This window comes from Coregonus clupeaformis, chromosome 1 (genome assembly GCF_020615455.1).
Source record: "Coregonus clupeaformis isolate EN_2021a chromosome 1, ASM2061545v1, whole genome shotgun sequence".
NCBI classification, from domain to species: Eukaryota; Metazoa; Chordata; class Actinopteri; order Salmoniformes; family Salmonidae; genus Coregonus; species Coregonus clupeaformis.
Genome location: NC_059192.1, coordinates 7,267,554 through 7,290,542, shown reverse-complemented (window position 1 = coordinate 7,290,542; position 22,989 = coordinate 7,267,554). Strand labels below are relative to the sequence as shown.

The 22,989-nt window shown below is 45.6% G+C and overlaps 1 protein-coding gene across 1 annotated transcript; it reads right to left on the bottom strand.

The window, feature by feature from the left end:
- Positions 1-394: 394 nt before the first annotated feature.
- LOC121577360 (uncharacterized protein C6orf118) lies at positions 395-22,445 on the bottom strand. Its single transcript, XM_041891150.1, has 13 exons — positions 22,403-22,445; positions 21,818-22,033; positions 20,961-21,304; positions 19,106-19,268; positions 18,406-18,528; positions 17,749-17,808; positions 17,232-17,350; positions 5,623-5,681; positions 5,366-5,457; positions 3,376-3,483; positions 2,763-2,816; positions 1,464-1,525; positions 395-910 (listed from the first exon to the last, which is right to left on the bottom strand). Exons 2-13 carry the CDS (start codon positions 22,025-22,027, stop codon positions 841-843), a joined length of 1,464 nt encoding a protein of 487 aa, XP_041747084.1. The 5' UTR covers positions 22,028-22,033; positions 22,403-22,445; the 3' UTR covers positions 395-840.
- Positions 22,446-22,989: the final 544 nt, after the last annotated feature.

Here is a 22,989-nt window from a genome sequence, read left to right as displayed (position 1 = left end):
TCCAGGAACAGGGTTGGAGTTAAAACCTACAGGAGGGTAGCTCTCCAGGAACAGGGTTGGAGTTAAAACCTACAGGAGGGTAGCTCTCCAGGAACAGGGTTGGGGAGCCCTGGTCTAGAATCTACAAACAGTAATGGACGGTGCTTCTTTTGTGACAGAATATCAGAGAGCAGACCTCTGGCAACGGAACAGTATGTCAATGTGGAGAAGATTGTTCTGTGTGTGTGTGTGTGTGTGTGTGTGTGTGTGTTGTTGGTTGTGTCCAGCAGTAGGTGATGATAGGTGTGATGACGTGGACCTGTCTGGTCTGGAAGGGCAGACTGTGGTGGGAGCAAAAGGACTGGACCCACATTATATAGTAAAATATTATATAGTAAAAGGATAAACAGTCAAATCAAATCACATCACTATTTATTTAAAGGCCTCAATACACAGTTGGACTGACGGTTGTATGGTTTGCTTGTATGACATCAAAGCCATATGTATTACAATCCTCACCACATTTAACAAAAGCCTCAATGATACAGTCTCTTTATTGTTACAAGACTATTATATAGTCTGATAAGTCAAATAAGATATTTCAATGATGTCATTACAGCATAATTGACTCTTGGAAGGACTACATTTTAATGTGTGGTTGTTGCTGTTGTCACTAATGCCATTGTACTTCTGTTACCATCAGAGGTCAGCTTGAATAACAACGATTAAAAGTAAGGTGAAGCTTGGCTTAACGCGTGTAATCACCCTGTCTTCCAGCATGAATGTGTAGAAGTGGTCTTTAGATCATCTTGTCAAATAGTACCCCCTAGTGGACAAAACGAGGTACTGTTCCAAACGCGACTAATTTACTAGTGGTTGTGTTCCATCGTCCTCGTGTAGCAGGGCGATCCATATTTTGTCCCACACCTCCCTGTGAATAGAACCAGATCACAGCAACACTGAGAGAGAGAGAGAATGTCTTTTTATTTTACCTTTTTTATTTAACCAGGTTAGTCTCGTTGAGATAATAATCTCTTTTTGCCAAGAGAGAGACCTGGGCCGGCATCCACAAAGCGTCTTAAGAGTAGAAGTGCTGATCTGGCATCAGTTTTGACTTTTAGGTCATAATGAAAAAGATTGTATGGGCAGATCCAGGGTCAGCACTCCTGCACTGAAACGCTTAGTGGTTACAGGCCCTGGACCAAGACAGCAACAGGCAGTGTACTGTATATCTAACAGAGAGGTTAAGGATCAGGGGTTATGGGGTTAGGTATCTACAGGATGAATCCATTGCATTAACATTATTAACATTTATGAATCAGTGTGTAATTGAGATGAGGACTGGGAACAATCAATATCTTAATTGTCCCAATTGTGGACGTTTTGTTGTCCCAAAAAAAACGGTGTCGACCATACAACAGATATACACGTAAGATACATACTGAGATTGGTTACAGTCTTAAAATGATGTCGAGGATACGTACGCTTTCACATCCTCGCTTGCTCTCACTCTGTCCAGGATCATGTTGATGTTGCTTTCCAGATCCTTCAAGACACAGAGAGACCAATGATTATAGAAAATGCATTGTATATTCAATAACATTTCAATCAAACTTTATTTTAAGAAACTATTTTTACATTAGCAGTTGTCACAAAGTGCTTTACAGATACCCAGCCTAAAACCCCAGAGAGCACGCAATGCAGATGTAGAAGCACGGTGGCTAGGAAAAACTCCCAAGAAAGGCAGGAACCTAGGAAGAAACCTAGAGAGGAGCCAGGATCCGAGGGGTGGCCAGTGTATTGGATTGAAATATATTGCTGCATTATCATCTCTGACTATTGGTCCATCTACATATAGTACATACATACATACATACATACATACATACATACATACATACATACATACATACACTACCAGTCAAAAGTTTGGACACACCTACTCATTCAAGGGTTTTTCTTAATTTTTACTATTTTCTACAATGTAGAATAATAGTGAAGACATCAAAACTATTAAATAACACTCTGCAATCTACAATCTGAGGTGCAGTTAACTCTAACGAACGTATCCTCTGCAGCAGAGGTAACTCTGGGTCTTCCATTCCTGTTGCGGTCCTCATGAGAGCCAGTTTCATCATAGCGCTTGATGGTTTCTGCGACTACACCTGAAGAAACTTTCAAAGTTCTTGAAATGTTCCGGATTGACTGACCTTCATGTCTTAAAGTAATGATGGACTGTCGTTTCTCTTTGCTTATTTGAGCTGCTCTTGCCATAATAAGGACTTGGTCTTTTACCAAATTGGGCTATCTTCTGTATACCCCCTCTACCCTGTCACAACACAACTGATTGGCTCAAATTCATTAAGAAGGAAAGAAATTCCACAAATTAACTTTTAAGAAGGCACACCTGTTAATTGAAATGCATTCCAGTTGACTACCTCATGAAGCTGGTTGAGAGAATGCTAAGAGTGTGCAAAGCTGTCATCAAGGCAAAGGGTGGCTATTTGAAGAATCTCAAATATAAAATATATTTTGATATGTTTAACACTTTTTTTGCTTACTACATGATTCCATATGTGTTATTTAATAGTTTTGATGTCTTCACTATTATTCTACAATGTAGAAAATAGTAAAAAATAAAGAAAAACCCTTGAATGAGTAGGTGTGTCCAAACTTTTGACTGGTACTGTACATACATACAGTACATACATACAGTACATACATAAAGTCAAGGGAAAAAGTATGATAATATTTAAACTAGGTCAAAGTACTAAATGGCTTGCCTTGTTGGTGTTTCTGAAGCGTTTGTTTGAGGCCAGTAGTCTCATGATCTCTCCCTGCAGGAGATAACAGACACACACACACACACACACACACCCACACACACCCACCCACCCACCCACACACACACACACACACACACACACAGTACTGCAGTGAACTGTCCTATGATAAAGGGGGGGGGGTCAGTCTGTACATTAGCGATGATAAGCTGTGTGTAAAGGGAGTGCAGGCCATAACATACGTGAAGAGCGAAGCAGGACATAGTCTATCCAACGTGTCTGTGTTTTTTTGTGAATGTGATTAATAGAGATATGTAATTCTACGGCGCGAGTAAAAATGTATGCTGCTTTTATTGGGCAGGGAGGGCTCACTGGAAAAGAGATATCAATCCCTAAGGGAAAATTAAATACCTTATAACATGGACAGTAGTATTTTACCCAGTTAATCCAACAAATGCGTAGAACTATAACGACCCACGCCTATGTAAAGCCGCTAGGAGCTCCCCCAGTTGGATATCCCTATCGGAGCTGTGGTTAATACCTCCTCTGGGCCTGGCCACCTGAGTTCAAGACTTTGCTGCATTTATCTTAGACTAGAGTCCTTGATTCGTACCTTTGAGTCTCTGATGCATCTCTCTGTAGCTCCCGTGGTGACGATGGACACCATCTTCTCCTTAAGTTCCTTCTGCAGCAGCTGCACCTCCTCCCACATGATCCACGCCTGATAACATACGCCGTTTAGCAAGACGCTTTTTATCCAACTGACTTACAGTCATGCGTGCATAAACGTTTTTACGTAGGGGTGGTCCCGGGAACTGAACCCACTATCCCAGCGTTGCAAGCGCAATGCTCTACCCCAACTGAGCTACGGAGGACCTGATATTTAACAGAGCCGTGGACAAGTGGGTATGCTCCCCACTCTCAACTCACAATCTATGTATCCCCACCTGTCATATATTATCTGTCTAAATAAAGCTTACAATTACATTTTTTAAGAAAACATTTGTAAAAAAACAACATTATATATTTTACAGTATTATACAGTATTAAATATTATACAACCAATATACACTACCGGTCAAAGGTTTTGGAACACCTACTCATTCAAGGGTTTTTCTTATTTTTTAAAAACTATTTTCTACATTGTAGAATAATAGTGAAGACATCAAAACTATGAAATAACACATATGGAACCACGTAGTAACCAACAAAGTGTTAAACAAACCAAAATATATTTTATATTTGAGATTCTTCAGGTAGCCACCCTTTGCCTTGATGACAGCTTTGCACACTCTTGGCATTCTCTCAACCAGCTTCACCTGGAATGCTTTTCCAACAGTCTTGAAGGAGTTCCCACATATGCTGAGCACTTGTTGGCCGCTTTTCCTTCACTCTGCAGTCCGACTCATCCTAAACCATCTCAATTTGGTTAAGGTCGGGTGATTGTGGAGGCCAGGTCATTTGATGCAGCACTCCATCACTCTCCTTCTTGGTAAATTAGCCCTTACACAGCCTGGAGGTGTGTTGGGTCATTGTCCTGTTGAAAAACAAATGATAGTCCCACTAAGCCCAAACCAGATGGGATGGCGTATCGCTGCAGAATGCTGTGGTAGCCATGCTGGTTAAGTGTGCCTTGAATTCTAAATAAATCACAGACAGTGTCACCAGCAAAGCACCCCCACACCATAACACCTCCTCCTCCATGCTTTACGGTGGGAAACACACATGCAGAGATCATCCGTTCACCCACACCTCGTCTCACAAAGACACGGCGGTTGGAACCAAAAATCTCCAATTTGGACTCATCAGGCCAAAGGACAGATTTCCACCGGTCTAATGTCCATTGCTCGTGTTTCTTGGCCCAAGCAAGTCATTTCTTCTTATTGGTGTCCTTTAGTAGTGGTTTCTTTGCAGCAATTTGACCATGAAGGCCTGATTCACACAGTCTCGTATGAACAGTTGATGTTGAGATGTGTCTGTTACTTGAACTCTGAGAAGCATTTATTTGGGCTGCAATTTCTGACCCTGGTAACTCTAATGAACTTATCCTCTGCAGCAGAGGTAACTCTGGGTCTTCCTTTCCTGTGGCGGTCCTCATGAGAGCCAGTTTCATCATTGCGCTTGATGGTTTTTGCGACTGCACTTGAAGAAACTTTCAAAGTTCTTGAAATGCTCCGTATTGACTGACTTTCATGTCTTAAAGTAATGATGGTCTGTCGTTTCTCTTTGCTTATTTGAGCTGTTCTTGCCATAATATGGACTTGGTCTTTTACCAAATAGGGCTAACATCTGTATACCCCCCCTACCTTGTCATATCACAACTGATTGGCTCAAACGCATTAAGAAGGAAAGAAATTCCACAAATTAACTTTTAAGAAGGCACACCTGTTAATTGAAATGCATTCCAGGTGACTACCTCATGAAGCTGGTTGAGAGAATGCCAAGAGTGTGCAAAGCTGTCATCAAAGCAAAGGGTGGCTATTTGATTACTACATGATTCCATATGTGTTATTTCATAGTTTTGATGTCTTCACTGTTATTCTACAACTAGAAAATAGTAAAAATAAACTTTTGACCGGTAGTGTATATATTATGTTCCATACCTGACGTCTCTTAGGCTGGACACGATCTATAAAGGAGACAGCCCCTTCCCCTGGCCTTATCAGACCTGGCAGGGTGGCCTCCTTACGGAGCCCTGGAATCAATCAATCAACCAATTAATCAATCAATCATTCAATCAAACAAACCAATCAATCAATCAATCAAACCAATGAATTATTAATCAAGCAAACCATTCAATGAATCAATAATCAAACAAACACAGCAATAAATCAACTAAACAATCAATCAATCAATCAACCTTTATCATCTGGGATTTCCATGACTCTGTCACGTGCGTTCTGAAACTGATTCCTGACTCTGGGGAAACAGAGAATCGACACAAATACAATCAAATGAAAATGAAGTCAAGTCAAAGTGCATTATCACACAAGGAAATCAATACAACCAAAACTAGGAATTCAATACAAGTTTTTGGAATAAAAGTTTTTGTATTTCATGTTTTGAACAAAAGCAAAGTATTTGTAATACATCACCGTTGACCACAACTCCTAGGGCGGAAGATCCGCGTTATCGAGGGATTGATATTTAAAAGCAATTTTCCCACATTCAAGTAGACTGCAATCACGGTAAACACTGCATATGTCAGCTCAATCGGAAATTACATTTAAAGCGTAGGAAGCAACGTTTACTCAAATTCTTTTTCGCACACTGAGCAAATTTCTGTTCTGCTGAGCGCAAACTTGAATATTGTGAAAATGTCTGTGCAACTTCCAGCGCGCGTTTACTGTGAACACTGAGGCTGTACCCGCTTTAAGTTACAGTTTCAGACAGTGGTCAAGTAGGCTACTGTGGATGATCATAATGTAGACCTACCAGAGTGGCCTACCATCAAAAACAATGAAGGAAATGCAAGTGGCTAATATTACGTTGATTCGTTCACAATTCCCACAGTAAAGGGAAACGTTGATAGTGTTAACAAAGGGGGGAAAACTCGAGAAAGTCGAGTTCAGTTCAATCTCGTGCTTCTCTGCACGGGCTGATGTTACTTCTGCGCGGCAGTCTAGTGGGAGCTGTGCTTCTCTGCGCGGGCTGATGTTACTTCTGCGCGGCAGTCTAGTGGGAGCTGTGCTTCTCTGCGCGGGCTGATGTTACTTCTGCGCGGCAGTCTAGTGGGAGCTGTGCTTCTCTGCACGGGCTGATGTTACTTCTGCGCGGCAGTCTAGTGGGAGCTGTGCTTCTCTGCGCGGGCTGATGTTACTTCTGCGCGGCAGTCTAGTGGGAGCTGTGCTTCTCTGCGCGGGCTGATGTTACTTCTGCGCGGCAGTCTAGTGGGAGCTGCGCTTCTCTGCACGGGCTGATGTTACTTCTGCGCGGCAGTCTAGTGGGAGCTGCGCTTCTCTGCGCGGGCTGATGTTACTTCTGCGCGGCAGTCTAGTGGGAGCTGCGCTTCTCTGCGCGGGCTGATGTTACTTCTGCGCGGCAGTCTAGTGGGAGCTGTGCTTCTCTGCACGGGCTGATGTTACTTCTGCGCGGCAGTCTAGTGGGAGCTGTGCTTCTCTGCACGGGCTGATGTTACTTCTGCGCGGCAGTCTAGTGGGAGCTGCGCGCCGCCCATGCAGCTTAGAGGGAACTTTGGTATGAAGCATGAGTTTTTACTGACCAAAGTAACAACACAGTGTGGTCAAAGACTTAGTAACTTAGTTGTAGTCACGATCTGGTTACCTATAACTACAAACATAGTTATGTTTTGGGGTTTTTACATATGTGTTAACTTATTTCCGGATATTTTCTAAACTACCCACAATGCACTATTTCTCAAAGTCATATGGAGAATCTACTCTGCGTTAGCTGTCTCAAGCTGGCTAAGGTTAGCCACTAGCATGCACACTGAATGTTGAGCTACAATCTACAATTTATCAATCACAAGGAGGTGTGATGTAAACAACCACTAAGATTCCCCACACGTGGGGGCCGCACCACGTGTTCTCCATGAAGTAGGCTACCAGAGTTTTTCAACCTTGGCTTAGTACTAGTGCGCTACAGTAGCTGACTCACTGTGATGTTGTGATCATTTCTATCTGCCTGGAGCCTTCCTCCTATCACCCTCTTATTGTTGACTCTTCTCCTCCTATACCCTATACCCCCTCTGTCTTATTGTTGACTCTTCTCCTCCTATACCCTGTACCCCCTCTGTCTTATTGTTGACTCTTCTCCTCCTATACCCTGTACCCCCTCTGTCTTATTGTTGACTCTTCCCCTCCTATACCCTGTACCCCCTCTGTCTTATTGTTGACTCTTCTCCTCCTATACCCTGTACCCCCTCTGTATTATTGTTGACTCTTCCCCTCCTATACCCTGTACCCCCTCTGTATTATTGTTGACTCTTCCCCTCCTATACCCTGTACCCCCTCTGTCTTATTGTTGACTCTTCTCCTCCTATACCCTGTACCCCCCTCTGTATTATTGTTGACTCTTCCCCTCCTATACCCTGTACCCCCTCTGTATTATTGTTGACTCTTCCCCTCCTATACCCTGTACCCCCTCTGTCTTATTGTTGACTCTTCTCCTCCTATACCCTGTACCCCCTCTGTCTTATTGTTGACTCTTCTCCTCCTATACCCTGTACCCCCTCTGTATTATTGTTGACTCTTCCCCCTGCTATACCCTCTCTGTCTTATTGTTGACTCTTCTCCTCCTATACCCTGTACCCCCTCTGTCTTATTGTTGACTCTTCCCCCTGCTATACCCTCTCTGTCTTATTGTTGACTCTTCTCCTCCTATACCCTGTACCCCCTCTGTCTTATTACATTTACATTTTACATTTTAGTCATTTAGCAGACGCTCTTGTCCAGAGCGACTTACAGTTAGTGAATACATTTTTTTTTTTATACTGTCCCCCCGTGGGAATCGAACCCACAACCCTGGCGTTGCAAACGCCATGCTCTATCAACTGAGCTACATCCCTGCCGGCCATTCCCTCCCCTACCCTGGACGACGCTGGGCCAATTGTGCGCCGCCCATGAGTCTCCCGGTCGCGACAGAGCCTGGATTCGAACCAGGATCTCTAGTGGCACAGTTAGCACTGCGATGCAGTGCCTTAGACCACTGCGCCACTCAGGAGTACAATTATAGGAGTACAATTATTGTTGACTCTTCTCCTCCTATACCCTATACCCCCTCTTTCTTATTGTTGACTCTTCTCCTCGTCTCCTGTGCCCAATGCTGCCTCTGGATTATTGCCTGTCTAATCTACGGTGGATTTACCTCACTATATTGCTATTGGATTAGCTGACTCTCCCTCGGCCGGTGAAAAGGCCTCTCCCTCTGAAGCGTCTCTCTCCTTGGCTCTTCTCTGGTAGCTAACTCAGCCGTCAATCGGTAAGTCTCCGCTCTCGCTACTTTATATCTGCTGGCTTTTTGTTGTTGTTGTGTTCTGTGTGTTCCTGCCTGTTCTAGACTAGTAGGTGTTGTTATCTGGCTTACTACTTAGCTATGTCGACAGTAGTGGTTGGCTAGCTGGGCTAGTAGGCTAGAATAACTAACTTTAGCTGGCTGGGTAAGATAACTGCATATAACTGTAACATTATTTGATAACTGTTTAGATGGTGTTATGTATTTCCAAAACATTGGTTTACTTGAATGTAGCTGTAAGCTAGGTGTTGATAGCAACTGGCTGACTCATGCAGAGCTAAAATAATGTTAGCAGGCTGGTAGGGATAACGTTAGCAGGCTAGTGGGCTAGCAACCTGGCACGCTGATTAGCAACAATACATTCGTAAAGTATTTGCTTGTAATTTGGCTGAACATTTTATTGAAACCAGTAGTCATGAGAGTAAACTATTTGGTTTAATTTGAAGTTATACATTTGAAGTTATTTCTGTTGGAGTTTATATTATAGGGAATAGGCTGACTTTGCAGGTCCTCCATCTTACACCACACCCCACAAAAACATTTTCCGGCATGACTTTGGCATTCTGATCGGTTTTATGTAATAACTCGAAAAATAGATAAGTGAGGTGTAACTCTGCATTGGGACTTTTGACGTGTATACTAATGCAAATCCATATGTTACATGTGGTTACATTTATGATACCTAACCTTTCAATTTAAATTGTGCTATAATGAAGATCTTCTGCGCTACTGATTGAATCTAGCCCCTAGTCCGATGTACCAGTCAAATGTTTGAACACACCAACTCATTCAAGGGATTTTCTTTATTTGTACTATTTTCTACATTGTAGAATAATAGTGAAGACATCAAAACTATGAAATAACACATATAGAATCATGTAGTAACCAAAAAAGTGTTAAACAAATCAAAATATATTTAATATTTTAGATTCTCCAAAGTAGCCACCCTTTGTCACCTGGAATGCATTTAAATTAACAGGTGTGCTTTTGATATAGAAATTAAAATATATACAGGTTAAAAGTAATGACTAAATGTTCCACCCTTAAATAGAGTTGTGAAATGTTCTTGTTTTAAGTATGATTAGTACTTTCTTAGTAGTGACTAATTATTACACCCTGAAACTATGTGAAAATTGTTAGAATCATAAGACTATAAACTGATAACATGTCTAGCTTAGTTAGAAGTACAATGAGGCAGTCAGAATATTGTGAGAACGGCGATAACTGAGGAATGCAGCCTGCCCGAGCAAGGAGTAGACTATGATAAGAACATGTGTATGTGTGTGTGTGTGTGTGTGTGTGTGTGTATGTGTGTGTGTGTGTGTATGTGTATGTGTGTGTGTGTATGTGTAACGATCCCGGCAGTCTGAGTCGGGTCCTGTCTGTGTACTAGTTTTTCTGCTCGTGATCTCCAGTTTCCCGAGGGTTCTGGAACGCTCCCTGCCTGGTTGCCGGGCAACGTTGCTAGGCGGGAGCTCTCTTGATTTCCGCACCTGCATCCCATCAGCAATCTGCACACCTGGTCCTGATCATCACCCTTCTTAGGCTCTGTCCTAACATCCATTCCCTGCCGGATCGTTAGCCATGAACAGTATGTTTATCAGCGGATCAGTCTTAGAGCTTAGAGCATTAGTTTTGTTGTTTTGCACCTTGTTTGCTTGTTGTATGCTTACCTCCGTTTTGTTCTCCCTGCAGTCACTCGTCCGGAACCTTCACCCAACCTCTGCCTGATGGTCGGCGGCTGCCGAGCCATCATTGGACCAACTACTGCACCCTCAACAACTCATCCACGCCGCCCGCTCTGTTCCCTGGATTATTCAGCAGCACTCGTGGATCAGTTAAATAAACACTCACCTTTGACACCACTTACCTTGTCCTGGTCTGCTTCTGGGTTCTGGCTTAGTAAACCGTGACAGAACGATCCGGCCAGTAATGAACCCAGCGGACCTGGACTCTGTTCGCCATGCCATTACCCATCAGGAGAAGATGTTGGGCCATCATAGCACGGTACTACAGGAGATCGCGTTGTCAGTTCGGAACCTTTCTACCGGTCTGACGGAGGTCCAGAACCAGCGCAAGTTTCCGGTGGAGGATCCACTACCGGTTTCACCCATCTCGCCTGCCGCTTCTGGAGCTGTGTCCTTCCGTGAGCCCAAGGTTCCGACGCCGGATAAATATGAGGGGAGCTGGGAAGATGCCGTTCCTTCCTTATGCAGTGTGGATTAGTGTTCGATCTACAGCCCTACTCTTATGCCACAGACAAAGCTAGGATAGCCTTTGTGATTGAGTTGCTGCGTGGTCGAGCGCTGGAGTGGGCTTCAGCCGTTTGGGAACGACAGGATCCCTGCATGGCTTCATACCAGGGGTTCACGGCCGAGATGAGGAAGCTCTTCGACCATTCCGTCCGAGGGAGGGACGCAGCTAGGCGCCTGTTTTCGCTTCGCCAAGGAACTCGCAGCGTGGCCGACTTCGTGATCGAGTTCAAGACGTTGGCTGTGGAGAGTGGGTGGAATGAGGAGTCTCTGCAAGCGGCCTTTTACCAGGGTCTGTCGGAGCAGCTCAAGGATGAGTTGATCTCCTATCCGGAGCCTAGTGACCTGGACAGCTTGGTAGCCTTGTCTATTCGGGTGGATAATCGAGTCCGAGAGCGAAGGAGGGAGAAGCAATGGGTCCCGTCCAACCGATCAGCTTCTCAGGTTCCAGTCGGGTCGGGGATTGGACCAGAATACGTCGATCATCGTCCACCACACAGGATTAGTGGAGAGGTCCTGTCTCCCGATTCTGAACCCATGCAAGTGGGGTGGCACGGGTTAACCAAGGAGGAGCGCCAACACAGACGTAGGACTAACGGTTGCCTCTACTGTGGTGGTTCGGGACATTCCTCGCCACTGGTTCCCGGCGGTCGTCAAACTGCGCGGCTCGCTAAAGTTGGGAGGACTTTTAGCGAGCCAGTTTCGACCTCTCAATACCTCTGTCAGACCCCGTTTCCGGCTACCCTTATGAACAGGAATCAGAGCTTAGCGATTAACGCTTTATCGATTCAGGTGCCGATGGAAGCTTTCTTGATGCCGAGTTGGTGGAACAGCTGGGGCTTTCCAAGGAGCAATTGCCGGAAGCCATTGAAGCTACCACTCTGGACGGCAGCAGTCTGGCACGTATCACGATGAGGACTGAACCGGTTAAGATGCTGTTGTCGGGGAATCATTCTGAGATGATTTCATTCTTCATTCTGCCGTCTTCCCATGTTCCTCTGGTCCTTGGATACCCCTGGCTGAAGGAACACAATCCCACGTTCGATTGGGTGACGGGCAAGGTAACGAGTTGGAGCCTTGATTGTCATGCTAACTGTCTCAAGACTGCCTGTCCCCATTCGGTTCCCAGTCAGGTGATTGAGGCTAAACCCCCAGATTTGTCCCTGGTTCCCGAGACATATCACGATTTGGGGAAGTGTTCAGTAAGCAGAAGGCTCTGTCACTCCCTCCCCACCGACCATATGATTGTGCCATCAACCTGTTCCCTGGAGCTGTCTACCCCAAGGGAAGGTTATACAGTATCTCCCGACCTGAACGTGAGGCTTTGGAGACCTACATCAAGGAGTCCCTAGCTGCTGGTCTCGTTCGGCCTCGTCATCACCCCTGGGGGCAGGATTCTTCTTTGTGGGTAAGAAGGATGGCTCTCTTCGACCGTGTATTGATTATCGGGGGTTGAATGACATCACGGTCAAGAACAAGTATCCCCTGCCCTTGATGAGTTCTGCCTTCGACTCCTTACAGGGTGCTACGGTGTTCACCAAGCTAGACCTACGCAATGCGTATCACATGGTCCGGATCAGAGAGGGGGACGAGTGGTTGACGGGTTTCAATACACCGATGGGTCACTCGAGTATCAGGTGATGCCGTTTGGACTGACCAATGCTCCAGCGGTATTCCAGAGTATGGTGAACGACGTCCTGAGAGATATGATCGGTCTCTTTGTGTTTGTTTACCTGGATGACATTCTGATCTTCTCGAAGGAACCTTCCGACCACGTCCAGCATGTCCGGCAGGTTCTGCAGCGATTGTTGGAGAATCGCCTGTTCGTGAAGGCCGAGAAGTGCGAGTTTCACGCCCACACGACATCCTTTCTCGGGTACATCATCTCCAGGGGAGGGATTAGGATGGACCAGGAGAAGGTTAGAGCGGTTCTGGAATGGGCCCAGCCCGGTACGAGATTGCAGCTCCAGAGATTTTTTGGGGTTTGCGAATTTCTACCGCAGATTCATCCGGGATTACAGCCGTGTGGCCGCTCCGTTAACTGCCTTGACTTCCAGTATCAGGACCTTCAAGTGGAATCCGGAGGCGGATCGAGCGTTTCTGGATTTGAAGAGGCGATTCACCAACGCACCGATTCTCTCTCAACCGGACACGGCCCGTCAGTTCGTCGTTGAAGTGGACGCGTCTGATGTGGGAGTTGGCGCCATCCTGTCGCAGCGATGCTCCACGGACAGTAAACTCCATCCCTGCGCCTACTACCTCGTCGCCTTTCGCCTGCGGAGAGGAATTACGATGTGGGTAACCGGGAGCTTCTCGCGGTGAAACTTGCCTTGGAGGAGTGGCGCCACTGGTTGGAGGGGCGGAGCAACCGTTTATTGTGTGGACTGACCACAAGAATCTTGCTTACGTGCAATCGGCTAGACGTCTCAACTCCCGTCAGGCCAGGTGGGCGTTGTTTTTCGGACGATTCAATTTTTCCCTGACGTTCCGACCTGGATCTAAGAACGGCAAGGCGGACGCCTTTGTCCCGGATGTTCTCCAAGACGGAAGAGAGTGGGTCCAAGACCGAGACAATTCTCCCCCGGAACTGCGTCGTGGGAGCAGTTATGTGGAAGATTGAGGAGGAGGTGATGGCGGCCCTTCGGACGCAGCCCGGTCCGGTAACGGTCCACCCGGTCGGTTGTTTGTGCCTGAGTCGGTTCGTCCTGCTGTCCTCAAATGGTCCCACGCCAGCAAGATGGCTTGTCACCCTGGCGTGGCTCGGACGATGGCGTTTCTTCGCAGACGTTTTTGGTGGCCTGCCATGGCCGAGGATACTCGGGGTTTTGTTGCTGCCTGTCCAGTGTGTGCGCAGAATAAGAGTACCAATCGGCCCAGCTCTGGACTACTTCACCCCCTTCCTATTCCCCGGCGACCATGGTCGCATCTGGCCCTGGACTTTGTCACTGGGTTGCCCGCTTCTGAGGGGAACACGGTCGTTCTGACTATCGTGGACAGATTCAGCAAGTTCGCCCACTTTGTGCCAATTGCCAAGCTTCCCTCTGCCTCGGAGACGTCCGAGATCCTGGTTAGGAGGTTTTCAGGGTCCACGGGTTGCCCAGTGATATCGTTTCCGACCGTGGGCCTCAGTTTACCTCTGCTGTCTGGAAGTCCTTCTGTTTGGCCATTGGAGCTACAGTCAGTCTCACATCTGGTTTTCACCCCCAATCTAATGGTCAGGCGGAGAGAGCCAACCAGAAGATGGAATCCACGCTACGCTGCCTGGTCTCTTCCAACCCCACCTCCTGGGTCTCTCAGTTGCCTTGGGTTGAGTATGCCCACAATACTCTCCCTACATCTGCCACTGGGATGTCTCCCTTCCAGTGCCTGTATGGCTACCAACCTCCCTTGTTCCCTTCTCAGGAGAAGGAGCTCTCAGTGCCTTCTGTTCAGGCCCATATTCGTCGTTGCCACCGGACCTGGCATCGGGCCAGAAAGGCACTCCTTAGAGTTTCGGACCGGTATCAGCTCCAGGCGAATCGTCGCCGGATCCCCGCTCCCACCTATACCATCGGAGATAGGGTCTGGTTGGCCACACGGGATCTTCCTTTACGGACTGAGTCTAGGAAGTTGTTACCGAAGTTCATTGGTCCGTTTGTGGTGGAGAAGGTGATCAATCCGGTGGCAGTTCGACTCAAACTACCGAGGACGCTCAGAGTCCACCCCACCTTTCATGTCTCCTGCCTCAAGCCTGTTTTCCTCAGTCCTCTGTTGCCTCCTCCGCCTCCTCCTCCTCCTCCTCGGATGATCGGAGGTGGTCCTGCCTACACGGTGCGACGCATCATGGATTCCAGACGGCGGGGCCGGGGTTTCCAGTATCTCGTGGACTGGGAGGGGTATGGTCCTGAAGAGAGGAGTTGGATTCCGCGGCGACAGATCCTAGATGCTGACCTCATTCGTGACTTCTACCGCCTCCATCCTGGCGCTCCGGGGAGTCCGCCCGGTGGCGTTCGTCGGAGGGGGGGTACTGTAACGATCCCGGCAGTCTGAGTCGGGTCCTGTCTGTGTACTAGTTTTTCTGCTCGTGATCTCCAGTTTCCCGAGGGTTCTGGAACGCTCCCTGCCTGGTTGCCGGGCAACGTTGCTAGGCGGGAGCTCTCTTGATTTCCGCACCTGCATCCCATCAGCAATCTGCACACCTGGTCCTGATCATCACCCTTCTTAGGCTCTGTCCTAACATCCATTCCCTGCCGGATCGTTAGCCATGAACAGTATGTTTGTCAGCGGATCAGTCTTAGAGCTTAGAGCATTAGTTTTGTTGTTTTGCACCTTGTTTGCTTGTTGTATGCTTACCTCCGTTTTGTTCTCCCTGCAGTCACTCGTCCGGAACCTTCACCCAACCTCTGCCTGATGGTCGGCGGCTGCCGAGCCATCATTGGACCAACTACTGCACCCTCAACAACTCATCCACGCCGCCCGCTCTGTTCCCTGGATTATTCAGCAGCACTCGTGGATCAGTTAAATAAACACTCACCTTTGACACCACTTACCTTGTCCTGGTCTGCTTCTGGGTTCTGGCTTAGTAAACCGTGACAGTATGTGTATGTGTGTATGTGTGTGTGTGTGTGTGTGTGTGTGTGTGTGTGTGTGTGTGTGTGTGTGTATGTATGTGTGTGTGTGTATGTGTGTGCGTGTGCGTGTGCGTGTGAGACCTGATGGTCAGGAGAGCAGAGGAAAACATCAGCTAAACCCATGTACAGTGGAAAAATACAGCCTAAAGCGGGGTGGGATTTTTGTATGACGTGTGTGTATAAAAGATGGACTCTGAAAATGTGATTCTCTGAATAAAGACCTGGCTATTGCACTGAGGCTCTGTCCGTTTCTTGAACCAAAGTCTTACAAACTTTGGGAAACGCACAGAGACACTGAAATAGTTAGTTAATAAATTATCTTAACAGCTTTCTTAAAAGTTAATGTGTGGAATTTATTTTCTCAATGCGTTTGAGCCTATCAGTTGTGTTGTGACAAGGTAGGGGGGTATACAGAAAATAGCCCTATTTGGTAAAATACCAAGTCCATATTATGGCAAGAACAGCTCAAATTAGCAAAGAGAAACAACAGTCCATCATTAATTGAAGACAAAATGTCAAGAATTGTGCAGTCGCAAAAACCATTCAAGCGCTATGATGAAACTGGCTCTCATGAGGACCCCCACAGGAAAGGAAGACCCAGAGTTACCTCTGCTGCAGAGGATAAGTTCATTAGAGTTACCAGCCTCAGAAATTGGCAATTAACTGCACCTCAGATTGCAGCCCAAATAAATGCTTCACAGAGTTCAAGTAACAGACACATCTCAACATCAGCTGTTCAGAGGAGACTGCGTGAATCAGGCCTTCATAGTCTAATTGCTGCAAAGAAACCACTACTAAAGGACACCAATAAGAAGAAGAGACTTGCTTGGGCCAAGAAACACGAGCAATGGACATTAGACCGGTGGAAATCTGTCCAAATTTGAGATTTTTGGTTGTCAAACGCTGTGTCGTTGTGAGACGCAGAGTAGGTGAACAGATGATCTCCGAATGTGTGGATCCCACCGTGAAGCATGGAGGAGGAGGTGTGATGGTGTGGGGCTGCTTTGCTAGTTATACTGTCTGTGATTTATTTAGAATTCAAGGCACACTTAACCAGCATGGCTACCACAGCATTCTGCAGCGATACGCCATCCAATCTGGTTTGCCGCTAGTGGGACTATCATTTGTTTTTCAACAGGACAATGACCCAAAACACACCTCCAGGCTGTGTAAGGGCTATTTGACCAAGAAGGAGAGTGATGGAGTGCTGCATCAGATGACCTGGCCTCACAATCACCCGACCTCAACCCAATTGAGATGGTTTAGGATGAGTTGAACCGCAGAGTGACAGAAAAGCAGCCAACAAGTGCTCAGCATATGTGGGAACTCCTTCAATACTGTAAAAGCATTCCAGGTGACAACCTCATGAAGCTGGTTGAGAGAATGCCAAGAGTGTGCAAAGCTGTCATCAATGCAAAGGGTCGCAACTTTGAAGAATCTAAAATCTAATACATATTTTGATTTGTTTAACACTTTTTTGGTTACTAGGTGTTATTTCATTGTTTTGATGTCTTCAATATTATTCTACAATGTAGAAAATAGTAAAAAATAAAGAAAAACCCTTGAATGAGTAGGTGTGTCCAAACTTTTGACTGGTACTGTATATATCCATTCCCTCAGAGACTCATCCATACCGGTCATTCTCCTCCAGCGCCCTCTGTGCCTCCTCCCCCAGCCTGGACACCTCGTTCCCAGCCTCCTCCAGATCCTCTGCCCCTACGATGGCCAGACCACCCAGCGGAGCCAGAACAGACTGACCACAACACAGAGAGGAGGAGGGATAAAACACTGCCAATGAAGATCAGTACAGGATAGAGAAGGGGTATTCAACTCTGACCCTACGAGGTCCGGAGTACTGCTGGTTTCCTGTTCCACCTGATAATTAACCGTACCCACCTGGTGTCCCAGGTCTAAATCAATCCCTGATAAGAGGGGAGGAATGACAAAAAGCAGTGGAACTGGCTTCCAGGTCCAGATTGGATTTTGAGGATATAGAGGACTTTAATAGGGGTTACAGTAGTCAATCAAAAGCTCACCAAGTGTCAGTACAGACCTTAATATGCAGTGAGAAGACAATCATTGAGTAAGATTTCCATATAATTAGGCTACGAATTAACTTGAAAATTTTTTGAATGTGTTTGTAATGTTTACCAAGTCCTCAAGAGACGTCTGGGAGTCCAGAATAGAGTTGAGGTACAGATCATAGTCTGTCTGGAAAGCAGAAGGGAGAAACACAGATTGAATAATAATAATAATAATAATAATAATAATAGATTGGATTTTTTAGCGCATTTCTACCAATTCAGATACTCAAAGAGCTTTACATAGTAAGAGGGAAACTATCCTGTAATTCAGGGGACCATCAGTCTCTCAGGCTCCCAGTCCCTATCCTCTAATTCAGGAGACTGTCAGTCTCTCAGGCTCCCAGTCCCTATCCTCTAATTCAGGAGACTGTCAGTCTCTCAGGCTCCCAGTCCCTATCCTCTAATTCAGGAGACTGTCAGTCTCTCAGGCTCCCAGTCCCTATCCTCTAATTCAGGAGACTGTCAATCTCTCAGGCTCCCAGTCCCTATCCTCTAATTCAGGAGACTGTCAGTCTCTCAGGCTCCCAGTCCCTATCCTCTAATTCAGGAGACTGTCAGTCTCTCAGGCTCCCAGTCCCTATCCTCTAATTCAGGAGACTGTCAGTCTCTCAGGCTCCCAGTCCCTAACCTCTAATTCATCCCATCCCACATGCTCACCATGTGCTTCTGCTGAGTGGAGCCGTGGAGGGAGAGAGGTAAGGGAGAGGAGAGGAAATGGAAAAACCTTGATTTCCCTGAGGATGTCTCTGAATACTGGCGAGCCTTCACAGACGTCGTTGAAGACGTCACTGAACACCCCCAGACGGTCTCTACTGGGACGGCTCTGGTCCGACAGCCTCCTCAGCTCCTGGGGAAGGAGGCACACATCATATGGTACGGTAATAACTCAGTCACAGCTGCAACTGTGTGAAGTGAAGTGGAGGCTGGGGAGAAACGTTATCTGGAGTGTTATGCTGAACTCATAACACCTCTAGAGGACTGAAGAACACTGCTGAACTCATAACACCTCTAGAGGACTGTAGAACACTGCTGAACTCATAACACCTCTAGAGGACTGAAGAACACTGCTGACCTCAACACCTCTAGAGGACTGAAGAACACTGCTGAACTCATAACACCTCTAGAGGACTGAAGAACACTGCTGAACTCAACACCTCTAGAGGACTGAAGAACACTGCTGAACTCAACACCTCTAGAGGACTGAAGAACAGGGCCCTATAATCTACAGCATACTATTACCACTCGTAGGCCTATTATTAATTATGCAGGCTACGTACCACTTGTTTCAAATCATTAATTCCAGAGCAACGTAGAAGTAACCCATAGGTTATTACAGTGTAATTAGAATGTTATGATATTACGTGATGTTTATACTGTACCGGGTCAAATTTGAACAACCAAAGAAACACGTTAGTCTTCCCCACCTTCTCTAGCTTCCACTCGTAGACCTCAGCAGCCTTGGTCCCACTGATCCACTTCCTGTCCCTGAGGTCCTGCTTCCCCAACACCTGTCTGTCAAAGTGTTTCATCATCCTCATCTGGTCCTTCTTGGTTAGGCCCCCCAGGTGAGACTGAGTGAACCAGTACCTGTAGATGGACCAGGTGAGACTGAGTGAACCAGTACCTGTAGATGGACCAGGTGAGACTGAGTGAACCAGTACCTGTAGATGCACCAGGTGAGACTGAGTGAACCAGTACCTGTAGATGCACCAGGTGAGACTGAGTGAACCAGTACCTGTAGATGCACCAGGTGAGACTGAGTGAACCAGTACCTGTATATCATGGACCAAAGTATGATGTGTAAGAGGCTCCTGTGATGTGTTAGAGGCCCCTATGATGTGTTAGAGGCTCCTATGATGTGTTAGAGGCTCCTATGATGTGTTAGAGGCTCCTATGATGTGTTAGAGGCTCCTATGATGTGTTAGAGGCTCCTATGATGTGTAAGAGGCTCCTGTGTGGCTCAGTCGGTAGAGCATAGCGCTTGCAACGCCAAAGGTCAAGGGTTAAATTCCTGCTGGGGCCACCCATACGTAAAATGCATGCATGACTGACTGTAAGTCGCTTTAGATAAAAGTGTCTGCTAAATGGAATATACTATATTATATTAGTAAGACATGGGCAACATCCATTGGTTGTTTGGGAAGGGTTCTATGTGGAACCATACTGATCCAAAGAACCCTTTGAGCACTTCAATGGTTATTTGCAGTTTAAAAAATGGTTATTTTTTCTTTAAGTGATAATTTTAGTGATCACTCCCGGGTGGCTCAGTTGGTAGAGCATGATGCTTGCGCTAGAATATTTAGGGGCGTGGCTTACTCACAGCTCTTTTTGTGCAACCGCGAGGGAGAGTGTCATTCCAGTTGATCTAATCTGTTGTGTTATGCTATTACATATTGTAAATGACTATGGCTAGTGGTGGTGTCTTGTAAAAGACTCATGTATGGCCTTGTGTCAACTGAGAATGGTTGACTAAGTCAGTAGTTGTGAATTCTCTCCTCAGGAACCCCCGGCCATTCCAGAACTAGAACACCTGATTTACTTGTTAATAAACACAATAATAAAACCTGTGGAATTTTAACAATATTATATGGCTATTAAAGATTGAGAAATGTTCTTTATAGAACCATTCTCCATAAAAGTTCTATACTGAACCATAAAAAAGGTTCTATGTAGGGTTTTTTATAGCACCATACATGTTCCATTTAGAACCTTATGAGCATGGTTCTTTATAGAACCTTCAAAAAAAGGTTATATGTAGCACCAAAAAGCCAAATAACCATTATTTGGCACAATATAGAACCATTTGTTTTTAGTGTGTGTGTTTAGTGTGTAATGTGCAGTGTTAATTTTTTTATACAGCAGTACTGTGGATGCTACACATTGGTGGTGGAAGTTTCCCCCCTTTGTATTTTTAAAGCACTTACTGTACATGGAGAGGTGCTATATAAATTATTATTATTAATTAATTATTAGCAGTACTGTGTGTCCAAGACAATAAAGGTCTCTAATCAATCCGTAGCGCTGAAGAGCCGCTTCATAGCATGATTGACAATTAAAGGCAATGTTCCCTCGGTCACAGAGACTGCATTCACGGTAAACGCTGCATATGTCAGCTCAATCGGAAATTACCTTACTATTTTTATGCAGATCTTCAGTGATACTTCGGCGATATGGATTTAATCTAGACAAATGTTAATCTTAATACTTACCTGTCCTGGTTCCCCTCCTCAACATCTCCAGGAGGTTTGGTCTGTGATGCTACAGTGTTATCATTATTACCTGTCTTGGTTCCCCTCCTCAACACCTCCAGGAGGTTTGGACTGTGATGCTACGCTGGGTTTGACCAGGAAGAGCTCAGAGGTGTCCAGAACCATCTTGGATCTTGTTTTCCTCCTCTCTCTTTCTTCTCCATCCTCTCCCTTCGTTCCCCTCTGTGTGCCAGTACTGCTCTCATGCTGCTCAGGCTTCAAGACCTTAGGTTTTAGCCCCTTGGCGACAGTGAAATCAAACATCGCTTCCTTCATCTTCTCGATGTTGGCGGCCATCTTGGTTTGTCTCTGGAGGTGTTGCGTAAGAGGACTGGGACTCAGTCCTCCCTCCTCATCCTTTTCCCTTTCCTGGACCTAGAGACAATGAATATGTTGACGTTAGGCTTTGTTGTTGTTGTATATGAAATAAACACTGCACATTACACACTAAACACACACACTAAAAACAAATGGTTCTATATTGTGCCAAATAATGGTTATTTGGCTTTTTGGTGCTACATATAACCTTTTTTTGAAGGTTCTATAAAGAACCATGCATATAAGGTTCTAAATGGAACATGTATGGTGCTATAAAAAACCCTACATAGAACCTTTTTTATGGTTCAGTATAGAACTTTTATGGAGAATGGTTCTATAAAGAACATTTCTCAATCTTTAATAGCCATATAATATTGTTAAAATTCCACAGGTTATATTATTGTGTTTATTAACAAGTTAATCAGGTGTGCGTTGTTGTTGTTGTTGTGTCGTTGTAAGCAGTGATGTAGTGGTAAAAACAATAAGTGGTTTAACGCTCTCTATACTTTCAATGCATTTTTTCTGCAAAATGGTACTGAACATAGAGAAAGAAAACAGTGGGGGCAGGACCTCAGACGTCTGCCAGATTGGTTCCTCTGTCCTCCTCCGGTGGGGCTGGGGCTGGCTCAGGGCGTAGGGGCTCAAGTGGCCACAGCTGTATGTGTGGATGTCAGCCTTGTGGGCCATCTCTGCCCCCAGGAGCAGGCTCTGGAGCTCCCGACGCACGTCAGAGACCCTCAGCCTCCGAGGCTTGTTAGGGGTGGAAGCCTTGGTAGACATGGCTGGCTGAGAGGAGGAACTTGAATGTGGTATTGGAAAGATGTGTCCTTTTTTGGTCATTGTAGGCTAAATATAACGCCTCTTTAAGATGAATGCACTAACTGCAAGTCGCTCTTTCTGCTAAATGACTAACATGTTAAATGTAGTATTGCCTACTCAAATTGCACATATTCTATTCATTGACCTTCATGAGTTGAATTAATGAGTTTACATAAGACATTCTGACCATGTGGGTGCAGTGCGATCGGCGCAACGCACGCACGCAAATAAGTAAACTAGCTACTATAGCAAAACGTTTCTTGAGACGATATAAACCCTGTAATTCGCTGGAAATAACTACACCAACATCATATTGCCGAAGCATAATCTACTCACCCGCGTCTGAGGCGATGAGAAAAATTCAGAGAAAATATTCCTGTTTTCCCCAGACGGTTGTCAGGGGATACCGCGCGTCAACACAGTGGCGAAAGTTTATTTTTTTTAACCTTTATTTTTTCAGGGAGTCATACTGAGACCAAGGTCTCTTTTACAGATGGGCCATGAATTACATAAATTAAAAAAAATACACACATCAAAATAAAAATACAAAATGCAAGCAGGAAGAAAAATGTATCAGTAAAAAGGTCCTCAATCAGCGTTCTGAATTGGCCTAGAGGCACCAAAACATCAAATTTCAGAACATTTTGAAGATTGCTCCACAAATAAGGTGCAAAAAATTGATTTACCTAACTCAGTAGAGACCAAAGGAATTTCCTGAGTTAGCCATCCCTGTACCAGGTGTGGTAACTAAAGGGAATTATAAACTGGGTGGGTCGAGCCCTGAATGCTGATTGGCTGACAGCCTTGGTATATCAGACCAAATACCACAGGTATGACAAAAACATTATTTTTACTGCTCTAATTACGTTGGTAACCAGTTTATAATAGCAATAAGGCACCTCGGGTGTTTGTGGTATATTGCC

Coding starts and splice junctions, on each gene's coding strand:
- LOC121577360 (XM_041891150.1), bottom strand. CDS start 22,027: ATGTCTACCAAGGCTTCCACCCCTAACAAGCCTCGGAGGCTGAGGGTC. Junction 19,269..20,960: donor GAGGAGGGGAACCAAGACAG/GTAATAATGATA, acceptor GTCCATCTACAG/GTACTGGTTCACTCAGTCTC. Junction 17,809..18,405: donor ACATCCTCAGGGAAATCAAG/GTTTTTCCATTT, acceptor TCTGCTTTCCAG/ACAGACTATGATCTGTACCT.